Source organism: Arvicola amphibius, chromosome 2 (assembly GCF_903992535.2).
Source record: "Arvicola amphibius chromosome 2, mArvAmp1.2, whole genome shotgun sequence".
NCBI lineage: Eukaryota > Metazoa > Chordata > Mammalia > Rodentia > Cricetidae > Arvicola > Arvicola amphibius.
In genome coordinates this window covers 34996598-35014624 of record NC_052048.2, presented here as the reverse complement: position 1 = coordinate 35014624, position 18027 = coordinate 34996598, and the positions used below count along the sequence as shown (strand labels likewise).

Sequence of the window (18027 nt, the reverse complement as noted above, 5' to 3'; positions counted from 1 at the left end):
GGGATCTGATACTCTTTTCCATAGGCACATGGTACGCAGACATACATGCAGGTTTAACATACACAGAGGGGGGGGGGGGGGGAGTCTTTGTCATCATTCTGATAGCAATGGTTTTTTTCTACATTTGAGTACAGAAAGGTTGGTTTGCAAGCTTTTTTCATCAAAACTGTAACACAGCGAGTTGGGCCTAGGCCATACATCTAAAACCCCTCAGTTTGAAGACAGCTCTTAGTCTAAAAAGGAAATAATATATTGAAAGGTGATACAATCCGAAACTTAACTGCTGTATTGTTCTTCCAATGTACAGTTATTTGGAAGAAGAAAGTGTTGAAATAAAATTTTCTGTTAAAAAAATTTAAAAGTAAAATAAAATACAGACTAGAGTGACTCTAGTTAAGACCTCTGGCTTTTCTTCAGGACTCAACTTTGAATTCACAATATGCCCACATGGCCTCTCCCACCTATCTATAATGCTAGTGTTTGGGGTTCTAATGCCCTCTTCTGATCCTGCCAGGTACTGCACGCATGTGATAACACAGACATGCAGGCAGGCAGGCAAACATATAATGTAAAAATGGAAAAACTCTGAATAGGAGACAAACATTTGGAACTTATCTAGTACTAAGGGGATGAGGTACACAGTCAAGAATGAGCTCCTCAGGAAGAGAAAGAATCTAGAGGAAGAATAAAAGCAACTTCAATGCCTACTTAACCTTTCCTTTCCCTTTTGGTGTGCTCTCATGTGCATACACTCTGTCTTACACAGGTTCTAGTGTGTCTTGAACATCCAGCACCCTCCCCACTGGAAAGCATTTACTATCCAAACCTTGTTTTGCTGAAGCAGCTCAGTATATCCTATTATGGCATGACGTACGTCTGCTATCTGGGCCACAGTTGTTGACAGTCTATATATTGAGAATTTTCCCCTTACTCCAGCCCCTGGTATCCTGAGTCCTTGTTATAGCTGCCATCATCACTTTCCTGTTGTCATTTATATCACCCTATCAGGAGCTCACTGTTCAGTCCCCAGTATAGAGAGGTACTGCCTCAGCTAAATGTTCTATCCAGTGTAGGTCACAGAACAAATATACATATACATAGTATTTTTGTTGGTTTTTGTGTGTGTGATGAGGAGGTATTTTGTTTTATTGTAGTCCCTAAAATACAATGGATTGTAACTCTGGTAGAGTCGTTCAAGTCTAAGAGGAACTGGTCATCTCTCTCTTCTGTTAGTTCCCAGGTATTCCCCTGGATAATTCAAAATTGAAGTCTGAAGCTAGTAAGGAAGTGAAGAAAGATGATGATCAGAGGGGTATGAGGTGAAGGAACAGAGTTCCTCTAGGAAGAATAAGGGTTATGGTACTCTTGCCATCCCATAAGAAACCCCAAGTCCTCTAAAATTTTTTTAAAAAAAAGAAAAATTTAACACTGTAACATTTCTTATAACTTTCCTGAGTCTACTTGAGGTGTTTACTTACAGCATGAAACATTATACCTAATTTTCCTTAAGTGCTTTCCAAGACACCAAGACCTGTCTAAAAACCAAAGTAACAAAACCAGCCAATGGTGGCGCAAGCCTTTATTTAATCCCAGCACTGGGGAGGCAAAGGCAGGCAGATCTCTGTGATTTGAGGCAGCCTGGTCTACAGAGTGAGTTCCAGAACAGTTTCCAAAGCTACACAGAAAAACCCTGTCTTGGAGAGGGTGGGGGGGAACAACACCAGGAAGCATTTAACAAATCACTTTGTCCATGGAGATGAGTTCTACAATTAAGCATTTTCCCTGTACATTCTTAACCACACCTACCCCCTCCTCCAAAAAAAAAAAGTTGTGACTAATACCCATGCTTGTCTTGTGTTTTGGTTCTTGAAGTAGATGAATAACAAGATGCTTTTCCCTCCTCTAGAACTCTTTCCCTGAGGGCTCCCCTATGTATAGTCATAAAGGTAGTTATCACACAATCTCAATCACACATGGTGGCTGAGAGTGAGTGCATGAATGTGGTCCTGAATGTGTGGAAGGGCTGGGAATCTGAGTGAATGGGATACTGGGCTGGAGGGCGGCCACTCATTCATAGCAAATAGATTGAATCTTCTGTGAGCTATGAAAGTAGACCAAGGAAAATTAAGTAGCTGTATATATGTTGTGGGGTTGGTTTTATTGCTGTCACTTGGGAGAAGCAGTGACTGAGAGTTTCATTAAAGAAGAAAATCTTCAACAGTTACAGATTCTGTGTGCTATCAGAAGTAATGAATAACGTCTGCATGTTAACATGGAAAGTAGAGTTGGTAGGCACTGTCTGAGTATTCATCATGCTGTCGACTTATTTTGGGGCTTAAACTGACAGCTCTGCATTAGGCTTCGGGTGATAGTTAAGCAGCTTCCTTTGGGAACCCAACTTTCTTCAGCTTTCCTTCATCTTTTCTGGAGTGCCTTACTGCATGTAAATATGCAAGGAATTCTGGGTTACAGACTCTCTGTTCTCCAGTGTCTGGGATATGGTTGCTGTACAGTAATTGATACCTCTTAGGCTATCAATGAGTCATTTCTTGGAAACCCTTCTGCTGTAAAGATCCTAAATTCAGATTTTAGTGTTAGCTTTTATTATAAACTTTGGACAAATGTGGTAATTATTAACTCTATAAATCTACACGGAACCTTTTTCCTCTTAAAGAGAAAATTATAATCTCTATCTTTTAGAAAATAATTTTTAATCCCACTCTAAAATAATTAGGGCCCAACTTCCTGAGAATTAACCAAATTCTGAGTCAGTAGGCTTTTCTATAGATAATTAAGACACTGAAAAGATCGTATTCCACTAGTTTACTGTTGATTTCCTGGGTGTTGGGAAAGTTTAGGTTGTTCTGACCTTGGTTGCTACAGATTCTATTATAGCAGGGAATTGATATTTGATGTGGTATTTGGATTTCTGGTACCTTCTTTGTAGGCAATTGACCTAATAGAGAAAATCTTGATGTTAGGGAATAATAGTAGGTGGGTTTTATCACGGGTGTGTAGTGATATTTCAGTGGTAGGCATTAGCAGTCCTTTTATACATTGGTAGGCAGCAGAGGACACAACAAGAAGAATTGAGCAGACAGAAAGTTGCATGAGAAACATTACTCAAGGTATAAGTTTACAAAGGACAGGTTGGTTGCTATCTTTAATTCTAGTCCTACTTAACCAGTAATTTATATGCTTGACTTTTCGGCTACCTTCTACTTTTATCCACCTTCCCTCACCATTCTATTAATACTAATTTAGTAATGTATAACACCAGAAACCAGCAATTTAAGACCCTTTCCTATTGTGCTTATGGGTCTCACATATGCCCCTGACTGCACTGCCAGCCCCCAAGTGTGTTTCAGTTGGCCAGAGTGATTGTTGTCCAGTTGCTTGGTGCCCGCTTCCCCAGTGTTCTCATGTGGAAACACTGAGATTTCTTAGTAGTCTGGCTTGTGGGCACTTTTCATTGCTCAATGGACTTGACATGTTAATGATTCTCTCTGATGCTTCCATCCCTCCCCTTGTACACCTGTGCCCCTTTACCTCCCTTTCTGCACTTTGACTTTTTCCTTTCTACCATGCACTATATCTCTGTTGATTTTTTTATCCTTTCAGCTTTGTCACCGAAAAGACCTGGATTTGACAAAAGTGGGATACCCAGACTCCAGCGCTCACAGCTGTGCTGATAGACCTTCCCTGCTCAACTGTAGTCATCCTGACCTGACTTCTCATCCCTCTGTCGTTCCAACCTCAGAGGCTGGCTTCTCAAGCAGGAGTGGAGATGGCCCTCAGACCTTGCTGAGAAACTCAGACCAGGCATTTAGGACAGAGTTCAACTTGATGTACGCCTACTCCCCTTTGAACGCTATGCCTCGAGCAGATGGACTGTATAGAGGGTCCCCCTTGGTGGGGGACAGGAAGCCTTTACATTTAGATGGAGGATATTGTTCCCCTGCAGAAGGCTTTTCCAGTAGATATGAACATGGTTTTATGAAAGACCTCTCTCGTGGATCCATGTCACCTAGCGGTGAAAGAGCCTGTGAAGGAGTCCCATCTGCTCCTCAGAACCCGCCACAAAGGAAAAAAGTAAGTACTCATGTTTCATAGGACCTCTTTTAAAGAATATTAACCAGATTAATTCAGAACTTTCCAAGCTCCACTGTATAGCTTGTCCTACTCTCTGCTGTGATCTGTGAAAAATTAGGTCTTTTACTTAATTACATATATTTCTTTGGCTTATGTGGGGTGTAGGCATGAATACGCCAAAGGAACATATGTGGAAGTCAGAAGATGACCTGTGGTATCAGTTCTCTCCTTCCACCTTGTGGATCCTGGGACTGAACTTAAGTTGTCTTCAGTTCAGTCTTGGCTTCTCTCAGATCCTGAGAAGTAGACTGTATTAGTTTAACTGCTAAGTGTGAATAGCCAGGAGGCCTGAAAGTGTAGTCAGTAGAAGAATACTTGTGTAGCATGGTAAGTCCTTCCTTCTCCAGCATCCCAAATACAAATAAAGCAGATACTTTAGCATTCTGGAGGTTGATGTGAGATTGCAAAACTGAAGCCCTCCTAGGCTTTTTAAGCACAACAAATTTTAAATAGCTGACTTGTGCAGCTGAAAGGCTAGAACACTGGAAGATCACTGAAAGCTGTGTTACAGAATTCAGTTTGGGTCACAATTTTAAGACCATCAGATGTGTTTTCTCAGACAGATGTGGTTCGAATTTATAATCCCAGCTCCCATTTGTAGAGTTGAGGCAGAAGGATTGAGAAGTTCTGTGCCAGAGGCTGGAGGACTGGGCCAATAACAAAGGACTCATCTTGAGTTCCCAGCTCCTGAGTTTAATGTTAACTCCAGCTCCAGGGGTTTTGCTGCCCTCTTCTGGCTTCTGTGGGCACCCACAGACAGACAGACATGAGTTGATTTTTTTAGAGAGCTCAAAGCCAACCTGAACTACATAGAGATCATGTTTTGTTTTCAGTAATTCATTTTGTTGTACAGTGGTTGTATAATTAGGGAATTCCCCATTTTGAATGTGAGAAAACTAAAGCAGTAGTTGAGTAATTTGCCTTGGGTAACAAAGCTAATAAATGAAGGAGTCAGGGCACTACACTGATTCTTACTCCAGGTTTGCATGGTCTTGCTGTCAATGTGCTAGATCGCCTCCTAGCTCATGGGACTTCACTGGAGAATAACATTGATAAATCGTGAACTATGGTGGTGATAGTTGCTCCAGAGAAGTTGTTCATATCTTAAATCTCCTGTGCACTGGGTAGTTTACGAATGAACAGGAAGTCTTTATTTAGCTTGAGAGGTAAGAATTGAGAACTGACAGGTTTATCCACATTTCAAGCAAAGAATACAAATAGGCCAACAAATCTGGGTGAGGATGTTACTGTACAGTCTGTTGGTGACACTGCACTGGGATGCAAATGGCACAGACAGTTAAGAGTAGTGACGATGCCAGTGAAAACCAGGACCCAAACACGGAGCTCAGTGGGTAGGGCCAGACCTTAGAGAGCTTGTCATGGGGTGAGGCTTATCGTCATGCCTGCTCTCAAAATCACAAAACCTAAAATCTGCCGGTGCTTTTGTTTTTTAGTCTGTGCTTTTGGCAGTATTTTGGGTTGTCATAGTGACTTGGGTGTAATTTTTTGTTGGGTACTAAAAATGCAGAGTATCCTGTGTGTTTTCTTTCATAGAAGAAAAGGTGGTTATATACTCACTGAAATAGAGCCTTGTGATGCCTGGCAGTGGTGGTACACACCCAGCACTCGGTTGACAGAGGCAAGAGGATCTTTGCAAATTCGAGGACAACTAGGGCTACACAGAGAAACCCTGTCTCAAAAAAACGAGAGAGAGGAGGGGGAAGGGGAGAGGGAGGAGAGAGAGAAGAGAGCCTTGTGAATTTATTTCAATTACAGTAGTGTTCATTATCCAATTAAGTTCTCCAAGATTTTATATAAAAATTATGCATAGGCTATCATTATGGTTATTTTGTGATTTTTCACACTTTAGGCCCAAAGTTAAGAGCCTTTGTGATAGGAAAAGGAAACACTGACACATAATAAGGAATAAGATAATGATGGGGGCTCAAAGCCTTTCATGAATAGTGCTGACTTAGCAAAATACATAACATTGAACTGTAGGGATGGCTCAGTGGTTAAAAGGACTGGCTGCTTTTCTAGAAGATCCAGATTTGATTCCTAGCACCCATGTGGCAGCTTTCAGCTGTGACTTTAGACCTTAGAACTGTGACTCCAGTTCTAAGGGATCCAACACCCTTACACAGACCTACATGAAGGCAAAAATACCAAAGCATATAAATGTGCCAAGTTTTTGTACTGAATGTTACCAGTAAAAAGCCAAGGAATGGGTGACTGGAGAAATGTCTCAGCAGGTAAAAGCACTTACTTGTTTGTCACAGGATCTGAGTTCAGAACTTAGTACGTGGGGTATCTCACAAACACCAGTAAATCCAGCTCTAAAGCATTCCACATTTCCCCTTTTCCCTCTGAAACCATACACATACAGTCAATAAAATAGGGTTGTTTAGTTTTATTTTTGGCAGCAGAGTAAAGTGGGGTTTGTTTTACTTTGGTTTGGTTTGATTTTTCTTTTTTATTTACTTATTTTATGTGTATGAGTGCTCTGTCTTATATATGTACCAGAAGAGGGAATCAGATCTCATTACATATGGTTGTGAGCCACCATGTGGATGCTGGGATTTGAACTCAGAACTGTAGTAGGAGCAGCGGGCTGCGTCCTGCCACCCAGCTCCCGCATGGCTAGCTTTGCCCCGGAAATAACAATACACAAACTGTATTCTTTTAAACACTGCTTGGCCCATTAGTTTCAGCCTCTTACTGGCTCATTCTCACATCTTGCTTTAACCCATATTTAACAATCTGTGTAGCACCACCACAAGGTGGTGGCTTACCAGAAAAGATCTTAACCTGCGTCTGTCTCCTCGGAGAATTATGGCAACTGCCTGAGGTGTCTGCCTCATTGCCTTCTTCCCAGCATTCTGTTCTGTCTTCCCTGCCTACCTATGTTCTGACCTATCAGGCCAAGCAGTTTTCTTTATTAATTAACCAATGAAAGCAACAGATAGATAGAAGACCCACCTACATCATTTCCCCTTTTTCTGTTTAAACAAAAAAGAAAGGCTTTAACTTTAACATAGTAAAATTAAATATAAGAAAGTTATCAAGAAGAATTACAGTTACAATATTTATATCTATTTTATCTTTTATCATACAAAGGAAAACAACTATAACTACCTATCTATTCTTCAACTCCATCAAAGACTCCAGAAGGATATAATATTGCCTAAGTAAATGAGAAGTAAGCAACTTACACACAGAGACATCTTGCTTCCTGGACAGTCACCCAAAGTTCCTCTGTACCGTTGGGGCATCCATCTTCGGCCTACAGGCCCATAGTTTCCAGCAGACATTTCTATGAAGCAGGAAATTTCAAAGGCAGTTCAGTCACTATCTGCTGTGTCCTGCAGAATGTCTTGCAGACTCTTTCATGAATCAGGAACCCCGAAAGATCATCTCACCTTTAGGCAAGTTCAGCAGTTCTCTCTCTGAGAGTTCTCTGTGTCCAGTTCATGCAATTGTCCATGCAAGAGCAGTTTTTTGCCCAAATGGCTATCAAACTCCATAAGGAGCCTCTTCAATGCCCATCTTCCTTTTGAAGTAGCTGGTGCTGCCAGGAGCAGACGTGTCTCATTGTCATGAAAAGCCCTAAATTATTAAAACATTTAAATGCCATATTCTATAGTCTTTGAAAGATATGAAAATGCCTATCTAACTGAAATATATCTCTATATATCTAGAAAATCTAACATGACTACAAACTTGACTATTATCGATGATTATCCACTAACAACCTATATTTCCTAGTTGTACATTACATTTTTAAAATGAACTACACAATCACAATAGCTTAATCAAGATCAGAAATACTTATAACAAGATTGACCTTAAATTTGTATTAATAAAGCAAAATCCATAGCAATGCAAATTATTCATATCTATATAATCTCCCCCTTTAAATGTAAAAGAACATTCATAAGCAATATTTGGGAATATGGGTGCAGTTTTTTCTCTCCAAACTGCTTTGTGCTTAATGGGGGCGCTGTTAATCAGGTCTTTCATGTTGTAACCTGTGTGTGATGGAGGAGTGTCTATGTGTTACTTTCATTATTAATAAAGAAACTGCCTTGGCCCTTTAAGAGACAGAAAATTAGGTAGGCGGAGTAGACAGAACAGAATTGTGGGAGAAAGGAAGCAGAGCTGGGAGACGCTTCAGGCAGTCGCCATAGTGAGTCGCCATGCCTCTCCTCTCCAAGATGGACGTAGGTTAAGATCTCTCCTGGTAAGCTATCCACCTCGTGGTGCTACACGGATTACTAAATATGGGTTAATTAGCCAATAAGAGGCTGAAACTAATGGGCCAGGCAGTTTCTTTATTAATAATGAAAGTAACACATAGACACTCCTCCATCATTTCCCCTTTTTCCGGATGGAGGGACACAGAACCTTCTACATGTATGTTAGGTTCATCTCAGTTGGCAGTTGAATGAAGTAATTTTCTGAAGGTGTTCACAGCAACCTTTCAGGAGGGAGTGGTCTTTCATATCCCAATATGGCAATATTGGGATAGAAGCAATCCATAGGGTCTCATCCTCTGAAAACAAAAGACGAAATTTTCTATAGCATCATAACCTTAGATCCAAATTTTGAAGTCAAGGTATTTTCAAAATGTCTATCTTGGATTAGTTCAGCAGCATTTATAAACAAATATCTTTTAGCAGCTATTGCTCCTTCCTCAGCATTCAAACAATTTAAAGAGAGCATAATAGCATACAGTATCAAGATTCTCTGTGTATTTTCCATCTTTGTGCGACTTTATTTTAACCTCTATTTCGTTTATTTTTACTTTTATTTTTTGAGACAGGTTCTCTGTATATCTTTGTCCCAGAATAACTCAGTAGAACAGGCTGTCCTTGAACTCACAGAGATCTACTTGCCTCTGCCTCCCCAGTGCTGGGATTAAAGGTGTGTGCTACAACACCTTGAACTCACAGGGATCTGTCTGTCTCTGCCTCCCAGGCATGGGAATTAAAGGTGTGTTCCACCACACCCAACTATTCTCTTTCTTTTTTACTTTTAAGAACTTTAACCTTTAGCCTCCGTATATTTTTAACACACTGTAAACCATTTAGAGGTTTTCTTCATCTTTGAATCTCTCTTTACTGTGTATCTCTCTTTTTCTGACCACATGAGTCTTTATGGAGAGAATTAAAGCTATGGCTTTTATGGCTAGATCCAGTCCATTCCTTAGCTTTCCAGCCTCATGGCAGAGGTACCGCCGGAGCCATTTTTATTACGACAACTCTATCGAGGTCCCTGCCAGCAAGCAAGCTGCAAAAGTATGTCCACAGACAACCCTCAAGTCCTCTCTCTGTAGCTGGCCCTCCTGCCTCAAAGAGTCAGAGTTTGCACCGGCAGGACAGCCCAGAAAGCTGGCATTTTAAAACGGCACAGGTTTTTTTCTGCTATGGCTAAAAACTGAAAAGCATGCGTTCAGCTTTTCATCAACACCGTTTAAGTGTTTCGTGGCAGGAGCTCTTAAAGAGCTGCAGGGGTTTGCAGCTAAAGCTGAGTCAGGAAGCCTCTCTTATATGAGAGTGCTTGGCTTGCCTCTAGCAAGCAGATCAGATCCGAGAAATTGCTGCTACCAAGAAACCATGCGCAGTGCTGTCATTTTGTTCTAGAATTACTTCCCAAGCTGTCTCCGGCTTTATGGGGATGCAGCCATCCACATTGGGCACCATTCTGTAGTAGGAGCTGCCGGCTGCGTCCTGCCACCCAGCTCCCGCATGGCTAGCTTTGCCCCGGAAATAACAATACACAAACTGTATTCTTTTAAACACTGCTTGGCCCATTAGTTTCAGCCTCTTATTGGCTCATTCTCACATCTTGCTTTAACCCATATTTAGCAATCTCTGTAGCACCATGAGGTGGTGGCTTACCAGGAAAGATCTTAACCTGCGTCTGTCTCCTCGGAGAATTATGGCAACTGCCTGAGGTGTCTGCCTCATTGCCTTCTTCCCAGCATTCTGTTCTGTCTTCCCTGCCTACCTATGTTCTGACCTATCAGGCCAAGCAATTTTCTTTATTAATTAACCAATGAAAGCAACAGATAGATAGAAGACCCACCTACATCGCAGAACCTCTAGGAAAGCAACCAATGCTCTTAATCACTGAGCCATCTCTCTAGCCACTGGTTTGATTTTTCATTGTTTTTGTTGTTGTTGATGTTTTTTGTTTGTTTGTTTTTTGAAACAAGGTTTCTCTGTAGCTTTGGTGCCTGTCCTGGAACTAGCTCTTGTAGACCAGGCTGGCCTCAAACTCACAGAGATCGCCTTCCTCTGCCTTCCAAATGCTGGGATTAAAGGCGTGCACCACCATCGCCCGGCAACCTGGTTTGAATTTTCAAGGCAGAGTTTCTCTGTGTAGCTTTAAGTGTTCTAAAACTCACGCTTTAGACCAGGCTGGCCTCAGACTCACATAGATCCACCTGCCTCTGCCTCGAAAGTGCTGTGATTAAAGGTATGCCCCACCATACCCAGCAAATAATATAGTAAATGCACTTCCTGCCAAGTCTGACCGTCCTGAGTTTGATCCTCAAGGCATACATAGTGGAAGGAGGGAACCCACTCCCCCAGGTTGCCCTTTGACCTACACACATTAGTGAATAAGTAAATGAGGTTTTTTTTTTAATTAAATTGAAATAAGCTTATGTGGTGTCGTGTATCTGTGATCTCAGCACCTGGAAGACTAAGGTATGTAGTTCTTAAGTCCAAGGCCTACCTGGGCTACATAGATCCTGGTTCAAAAAAAATTTTTTTTTTTTTTTTTGAAAAGCCAAATAGAACTAGGCATGGTGATACTTGACTACAATCTATCTAAGTACTTGGGAGGTGAAGGCAGGAATCTGAGACCATACAGGACAACATGAGACTATCTTCAAAGAAACCCAACTCTTCCCTTAAAAAATAAAATACATGCCAGCAAAATGAGTTAGCAGTTAAAAGTGCATGTCATGTAGCCCTGACAACCTGAGTTTGATCTCTGGAACCCACATTTAAAAAGCCAGAGCCAGGCCTGGAGAGATGACTTTGAAGTTTTGAGCTGCTCTTTCAAAGAGTAAGGTTCAGTTCCCAGTACCCACATTGCTCACAGTGATCTTTTACTTTAGTCCTAGGGGAACCCAACACCCTCTTCTGGCCTCTGCCAGTACCTGCTGTGTACATAATAGATATACATGCGGGCAAAACACTCATATACACACAGAAATGTTTTAAAATTTAAAGCCAGATTGAATAGTTCAGGTCTATAGTCCCAGTCTCAGCACTCATAGCAATATGCAAAGTAGAGACGAGAATCAGCCAGAAGTCCACATATGCAGCACAAGGGCAGAAATACTAAGACAAACTCCCTGAAAAAGAACCAACTCCAAAAATGTTGTCCTCTGACCTCCCCCTCACCCATATGTGCATTATATGTGCTTATTACGGACACATAAAAAATTAAAAGCCCAGTAAACTTAACCTATACCTTAATATAACTAATAGATTAATCAAGAAGCAAGATTCTACAGTAGGTTCAATAAGCGATACACCACAGCAGGGAAAAATTGAGTAAAGATTAGAATGTGGTTTCAGGATTGGGAAAAAGTTTCCAAGTTACAGATAACTTGCTGAAGTCTATAAATGAAATCATTTCTTCTTGCTTTAAAATGCTTCTGTCCCCTTATATGTAACACAGAGTCCCCAATCCCAATACCATCATGTGTTTGCAGATTTTGAGTATAATGAAGAACCCTAAAATAGGCTTTTTCCTCTTGATGGTACTTTATTTATTGTGGGTTTGTTTGTTCTTAGTGGAGTGGTGTTCTAGGGAGTTAATGATAATGGTTTTTTCTAAGATAGAGAAGAATTCCATTTTTGTGTCCTCGTACAGATGCTCCCATTGTTGGACATAATTGGTAGGTGACTGAGGAGGTAATGATCTCACAGGCTTCTCTGAAGAAAGTCAAAGGATACAGTCTACTTGAGTGCCATTCTTCAAAAATAACATTAGGATATTCTTTTCCCTCTCACCAGTTTCTAGTTGGCTTGAATCTATAGCAATGATTAGATCTCTTTTATACCTGAAAAAAGATTGTTATATGGGGGCTGGAAAGATCCCTTAGTGGTTAAGAGCCCATACTGCTTATCCAGAGGGTCTATGAGTTCAGTTTCCAACACTCACATCAGATGGTTCACAACTGCTTGTAACTCTGGCTCTCCAGGGGTATTCCAACTTGGACACCTGCACTTAGCATTCACAGATGTCATGCATAAGTATAGTTTAAAAATACAACAAAGGTTGTCATAATTGGTGCCTTCTTTGTTTGCATGAGTTGCTACTGCTTTACCCAGGACTCTTTTTCCCTTCCCTGTTGCCTGTAAGCCACTCACTAATAATAGTTTCTTTTTCACATCTAGGTATCCTTGCTAGAGTACCGCAAACGGAAACAAGAAGCCAAGGAGAATTCTGGTGGGGGAAGTGACTCTTCACAGAGCAAAAGCAAGTCTGCAGGAGCTGGGCAAGGCAGCAGTAACTCTGTTTCTGACGCTGCTGCCCATGGTGTGCAGGGATCCTCAGCCCGAACCCCCTCATCCCCTCACAAAAAATTCTCCCCATCTCATTCCTCTACATCACATTTGGAGGCGGTAAGCCCATCAGATTCCAGGGGCACTTCTTCCTCTCACTGCAGACCTCAAGAAAACATCAGCAGTAGGTGGTAAGTTTATATTTAATTAGCTTTATAATTAAATCCAGGTAGGAAGTGTTCGTTCAGATTATTCCCAGTTTTACCTAAAATGTAACTTAACTTGAAACAGACAACAAATTTGTTCTCTCTCCTGTTCAACTAGTTAGTATAGGCCACATTGTCACCCTTCAGAGTCTCACCAGACAGTGTGTAGTTGTGGCTACCTATAAGCAGTTTTATTAGAGGGCTCCTTGTCCTCATTTGTATGAAAAGTAAACAGTCCAGCCAAGTGTGTATACATACATGGATATGGAGGTCAGAGGATAATTCCAGGAATCAGTTCTTCCTTGCCACTGTGTTGGTTCTGGAGATTGAATTTCGATTTTTAGATTTGGTAACAAGCACCTGTATCTTGCCAACTCCAAGTTCCTCTAATTCCAGAAGAACTCTGTCCCATGCAGATAGCATATTCAGAGGAATAAGATACTCTGAAAGAACTTGTCTGGTTTAGGAGATAACAAAGAAAACAAAGTAAGTAGTACTAATGACAGGTTCTAAATATTGGATGAATTAGGAATTCAGGTTGGTTTTGGTTTCCCTTGTAATTTTTTGAGGCAAGGGTTCATTCACTCTGAAGCCCAAACTGGCCTTGAACTCTTTGATCCACCTGCCTTTGCTTCCTGGGTGCTGGGATTATAAATACGTGTTATAGTACCCCAACTAGGGGTACTCATATTACTCCTTTTTCAGAGGTGAGGTGGAGGAGGATATATTGACGTACATTTGGAGGTCCACAGTCAACACTGGGTGCCTGCCTCTACCACTTCCCACCTTATCTTATGAGACAGGATCTCTCATTGAACTTGGAGTTCACTGATTAAGGCAGAGTCTCTGACCAGTGAGCTCCAGGGATCCTCAAAAATGGGAATCTTGAAATGAAGGAATGAGCCTGGGAAAGAAGAGACAAAGTTTCAAATTATTATATTCATTAGCCTAAGAATTCTATGTTAAATTACAGTATATGTGTCAGAAACACAGCTTCACAGAGGAGAAAATTTCAGATATGAAACTGTACTGTGGCCAGCCAGATGGTGGCGCATACCTTTGAGACAGAGGCAGGAGGATTTTCGTCTACAAAGCCAGGCCAATGAGGATGTCTCAAAAGAAAAGAGAGAGGCTCTATTACACCATCTTTGTCATGGTTATTTGTTTCAGACTCTTGGCTCTTAACTCTGAAACCTATACTTTTGCAGGATGGTTCCTACATCGGTTGAGCGACTCCGAGAAGGAGGAAGCATCCCTAAAGTTCTCCGAAGCAGTGTGAGAGTGGCCCAAAAGGGAGAGCCCTCTCCCACGTGGGAGAGTAACATCACAGAGAAAGAGTCAGGTGAGCAAAGGTCTGCAGTTCACAACCGCTGGGATGCAGGGAGTCCATTTCTGACATGCTTAGGCTCTATGCTAGTTTCCAGCTCAGTCTTGCTCTTTGAGTTACAATATTCATGAGATCTAGCATTGCTTGCTCTCTGTCTGCTCTTTTCCCAAGGGATACTTTTCTGTAACTCTCATCTCTCCAAAGTTCCAGAGTTCCACCTCCATGAAGGATGAAGAGAAAGAAGGAGACAAGAATAAGATGAGGCATTTAAAATTTAGCGCATAATTAACCACCTACTTTGCCCTCCTGACATGCTGTTCTCATTTTATCACAGAGAGCAGCATGTGTTGATAACATTTGATGATTTGACTGGATGATGTCTATATGTATTCTGAGAAGTTAAAATTGATTTTTATAATGCATTCCAGACCCTGCAGATGGAGAAGGCCCAGAACCGTTGAGCTCAGCACTCTCTAAAGGAGCAACTGTTTACAGCCCTTCCAGATACAGCTACCAGGTAAGTCAAGAGACTGCTGAGCTCTAGGGACGGGTACCTATGGAGCTTATTAGATGCTATATTCCTAGTCATGATACACTGTCAGCTGCTGGCATCTCGTAGTGTCAGCAAGACTGTAAGACAGCCATTTGACAACTGTTGGTATCCTTTAAAAGATATTTTCAGGGGGCTAGTAAGATAGCTCAGTGGGTAAAGGTACTTGTAATCAAACCTCATGGCCTAAGTTTAATCCCCAGAACCCACACAGTGTAAGGAAAGAATGGACTGCTTCTTTTTGACCTATGACTTCCGTATTAGTGTTGTAGCACATACATTTACACCACTTTTTAATGCAAAGAATAAAAATAGAATGTTGTAGCCAGGTGGCTATACCTCTAATTCCAGCACTTAGGAGGCAGAGACAGACGGATCTATAAGTTTGAGGCCAGCCTAGTCCACAGCATGAGTTCTAGAACAGCCAGGGTAATACAGAGAAGCCCTATCCCAAAAAACCAAAATAATAATAATAAAACTAGAATGTTGTAAATACTACCCACTGTTGACGGGATTGTGTTAATTTTCTTTGCTTTCCTCTCTACTCTTGGAAGCTCCTACAGTGTGACAGTCCACGGACAGAACCACAAAGCCTCCTTCAGCAGAGCTCGTCCCCCTTCAGAGGACATCCCACCCAGTCTCCAGGATACAGTTATCGAACTACTGCACTGAGACCTGGAAACCCCCCCTCACATGGTTCTTCAGAATCATCCCTTTCTTCCGCATCCTACCCCAGCCCTGCCCACCCTGTGTCCACAGACTCATTGGCCCCATTTACGGGGACTGCAGGGTATTACAGCAGCCAGCCGCATTCTGGAAACAGCACTGGCAGCAATCTTCCAAGGAGGAGCTGTTCTTCGAGTGCTGCTAGCCCTACCCCACAGGGCCCCTCAGACTCACCAACCTCAGACTCGGTTTCTCAGCCCAGCACAGGAACGCTGAGTTCCACCTCCTTTCCTCAGAACTCTAGGTCATCATTGCCATCAGACTTACGGACTATCAGTCTGCCCAGTGCTGGGCAGTCAGCTGCCTACCAGGCCTCCAGGGTATCTGCGGTTTCCAATTCACAGCACTACCCACATCGTGGGAGTGGGGGTGTACAACAGTACCGACTCCAGCCACTGCAAGGGTCAGGAGTCAAGACTCAGACAGGACTTTCCTAGGGCTTCTGGATATGGGCAAACTGAACTTGATGAGCCCATAGCTGCTTCCTTCCAGCTGCCTCTGGAACCAAGGCCGAGCATATTGCTGGGGAAGAGGGGTACAAGGTGCCAGAGGAATGGGTCTGGTCAGCAAGAAATAAGACTTGTGGTCGTGACTGGCCTCCGGCCCTGGAGAAAGATGTAAATCTTGTCTGAAGCAGAGACTATAAAGAAGTTTCTCCCTGCTGTAAGGGTACATTGTTAACAAGCAAATGGTGTTCCGATTAGTAACGGTTCTAAGTGCAATGACTTGTGTTGAAGCCTATGTCTCCCATCCTTGCCTGTAGCCTGTAGTCACTTGTGCAGTAAGGACATCTTTTTCAATAAAAAAAACAAAACTTTTTTTTCTTTTCAAAAGAAAAAAGTGGAAAGAGCCAATCTCAAAGCCCCAAGCCATCTAAATAGTGTTAGGGTTTTGTGCGCTTAAGGAAATAAAAAAGGTAGGTATGTAAGGTCTGCTGTGAGACAACCATTCCAAGAGCAGGTGCATGGTCAAGGTGTGTCCACCAGGATACTCCCTACCTTTGTCTTAAAGGAAGTGGGCAGAGAGGAATGCTTGCCACCTACTCTGAGGCTTGCCTGGCCCTCTGAGAAGAGCTGGTGGTCAGCTCTTGGTTATTTGGGAGCAGATTGGGGTGGGTTGGGCCCCAGCTCTTACCATCTCACTCCTTCCCTCGTTTCAGTGGCTTAATAATAGCATGTGAAGTCAGCAGAGAAGGAGGTGGGCCCGTTTAGGAAGGATCCAGTGGTCTGGGGAACCTTCGAATTTTAGTTTTCCTATTCCCAGTTAATCAGGAGTTGCCGTCCTAAGAGCAGGACTGCCTCCATGACTGAGAAGTGTGCACTCATGACTGCAGGGTAAGAATGGGGCAGATAGGGTTGTAGAGTGGCACCGACAGGGCTGTGATTGTGTGTGGGGTCTGCCCCACATTTCCTTGGGGGATGCTTACGTGAGAGTGGGCAGGTGAGAGTTAACAAATCACCCATACCCCTAACACTGTTCTGGATGAGAGACAAGTGCAGACTGGCTTCTCCCCATCAGTGCATTGTGCCTGCTGTACACCCCTGGAGGAGCCTAGAGCCAGCCCAGGTGGGGTACACAATCTTTTTAAATTCCATATGGTTGCCAGCTTATTTCTTTCACTTGTTTACTGTAATACCTGGCGTGTTTTTATTTATCTAATTTTGTATTCAGCTATAACCATGGTAGGGTAGAGTGTATGACAGTGTGATCCCTGGTGCTGCAGTGGACCGTACTTCTTTTGGACAAGATATACTGTGAGTCTCCCTCCTTACCTCTAATCTGTTTTCTTTCCCATTCCCCAGCCTCTTTCATCTCCTTTTCTACCCTGACCTACAACTATCATATGCACAGTCTTCTCTCTTTGTGTGTGACTGTTACAAAATTTCACTTTTCAAAATTGAAATCAGGTGTTTGCTCAAATGAGGGGAGATTTTTCTGTTTTGGTTTTAGTTTTTTGTTTTTAATGCTGAACCCTCAGCATAGTACTTTACTTTCTTTTTCTTTTTCTTCTTCTTTTTTTTTTTGTCTTTGTTTTCCCCACAAACCCATCAGTCTGGGAGAGCATTGAGAGTGGAAATCATGTTGCCTGGGATGCCGGTTTCTTTGTATATTATATAAAACGTATGTAAATGTCTCTCCATTTGGGCTGGGGTTTGCATTCTCCCCTTGGCTAAGCCAAGGGGAGAGGCCAGCGGGCAGGCGGCCCTCACCCTGCCTGGCACGTGCAGAGACCCCAGCCACTTTGTGTGGGCAGGGTGCTGTCAAGACCAGACCTCTGGGGGGGGGAGGGTGGGGGGAGGGGGGACTCTTGGAAGGGAAGGAGCATTGCTTCTTCCTCAAGTGGAGTGTTTACACCTTGCTGTAACATTTGAACTTTCACAAGAGATGTAATAATTTTGATAATAAAATTCTTAACCATAATCATTATCATGTTGAGAATATGTTTGTTCAGTTTTGGAACATAACTTTCCCTGATTTTAACCTTACCTGACCAAGTGCAAAATGGACCCATGTCCAAAAGAGTTGCTCTTAGTGGAT

General features: G+C 42.3%; 1 protein-coding gene across 10 annotated transcripts in view; it reads left to right on the top strand.

Annotated features, from left to right (window-relative positions):
• Setd5 (SET domain containing 5) overlaps window positions 1–17756 on the top strand; it is an 84284-nt gene extending 66528 nt beyond the window's left edge. For all 10 annotated transcript variants that reach the window (XM_038320191.1, XM_038320189.1, XM_038320192.1 and 7 more), the window contains 5 exons: window positions 3622–4092; window positions 12573–12871; window positions 14095–14228; window positions 14642–14730; window positions 15318–17756. In XM_038320191.1, coding sequence (XP_038176119.1) covers window positions 3622–4092; window positions 12573–12871; window positions 14095–14228; window positions 14642–14730; window positions 15318–15926 — 1602 coding nt within the window. In that variant the 3' untranslated portion in view covers window positions 15927–17756. The remainder of the gene's footprint in view (window positions 1–3621; window positions 4093–12572; window positions 12872–14094; window positions 14229–14641; window positions 14731–15317) is intronic.
• The last annotated feature ends 271 nt before the right edge of the window (window positions 17757–18027 follow it).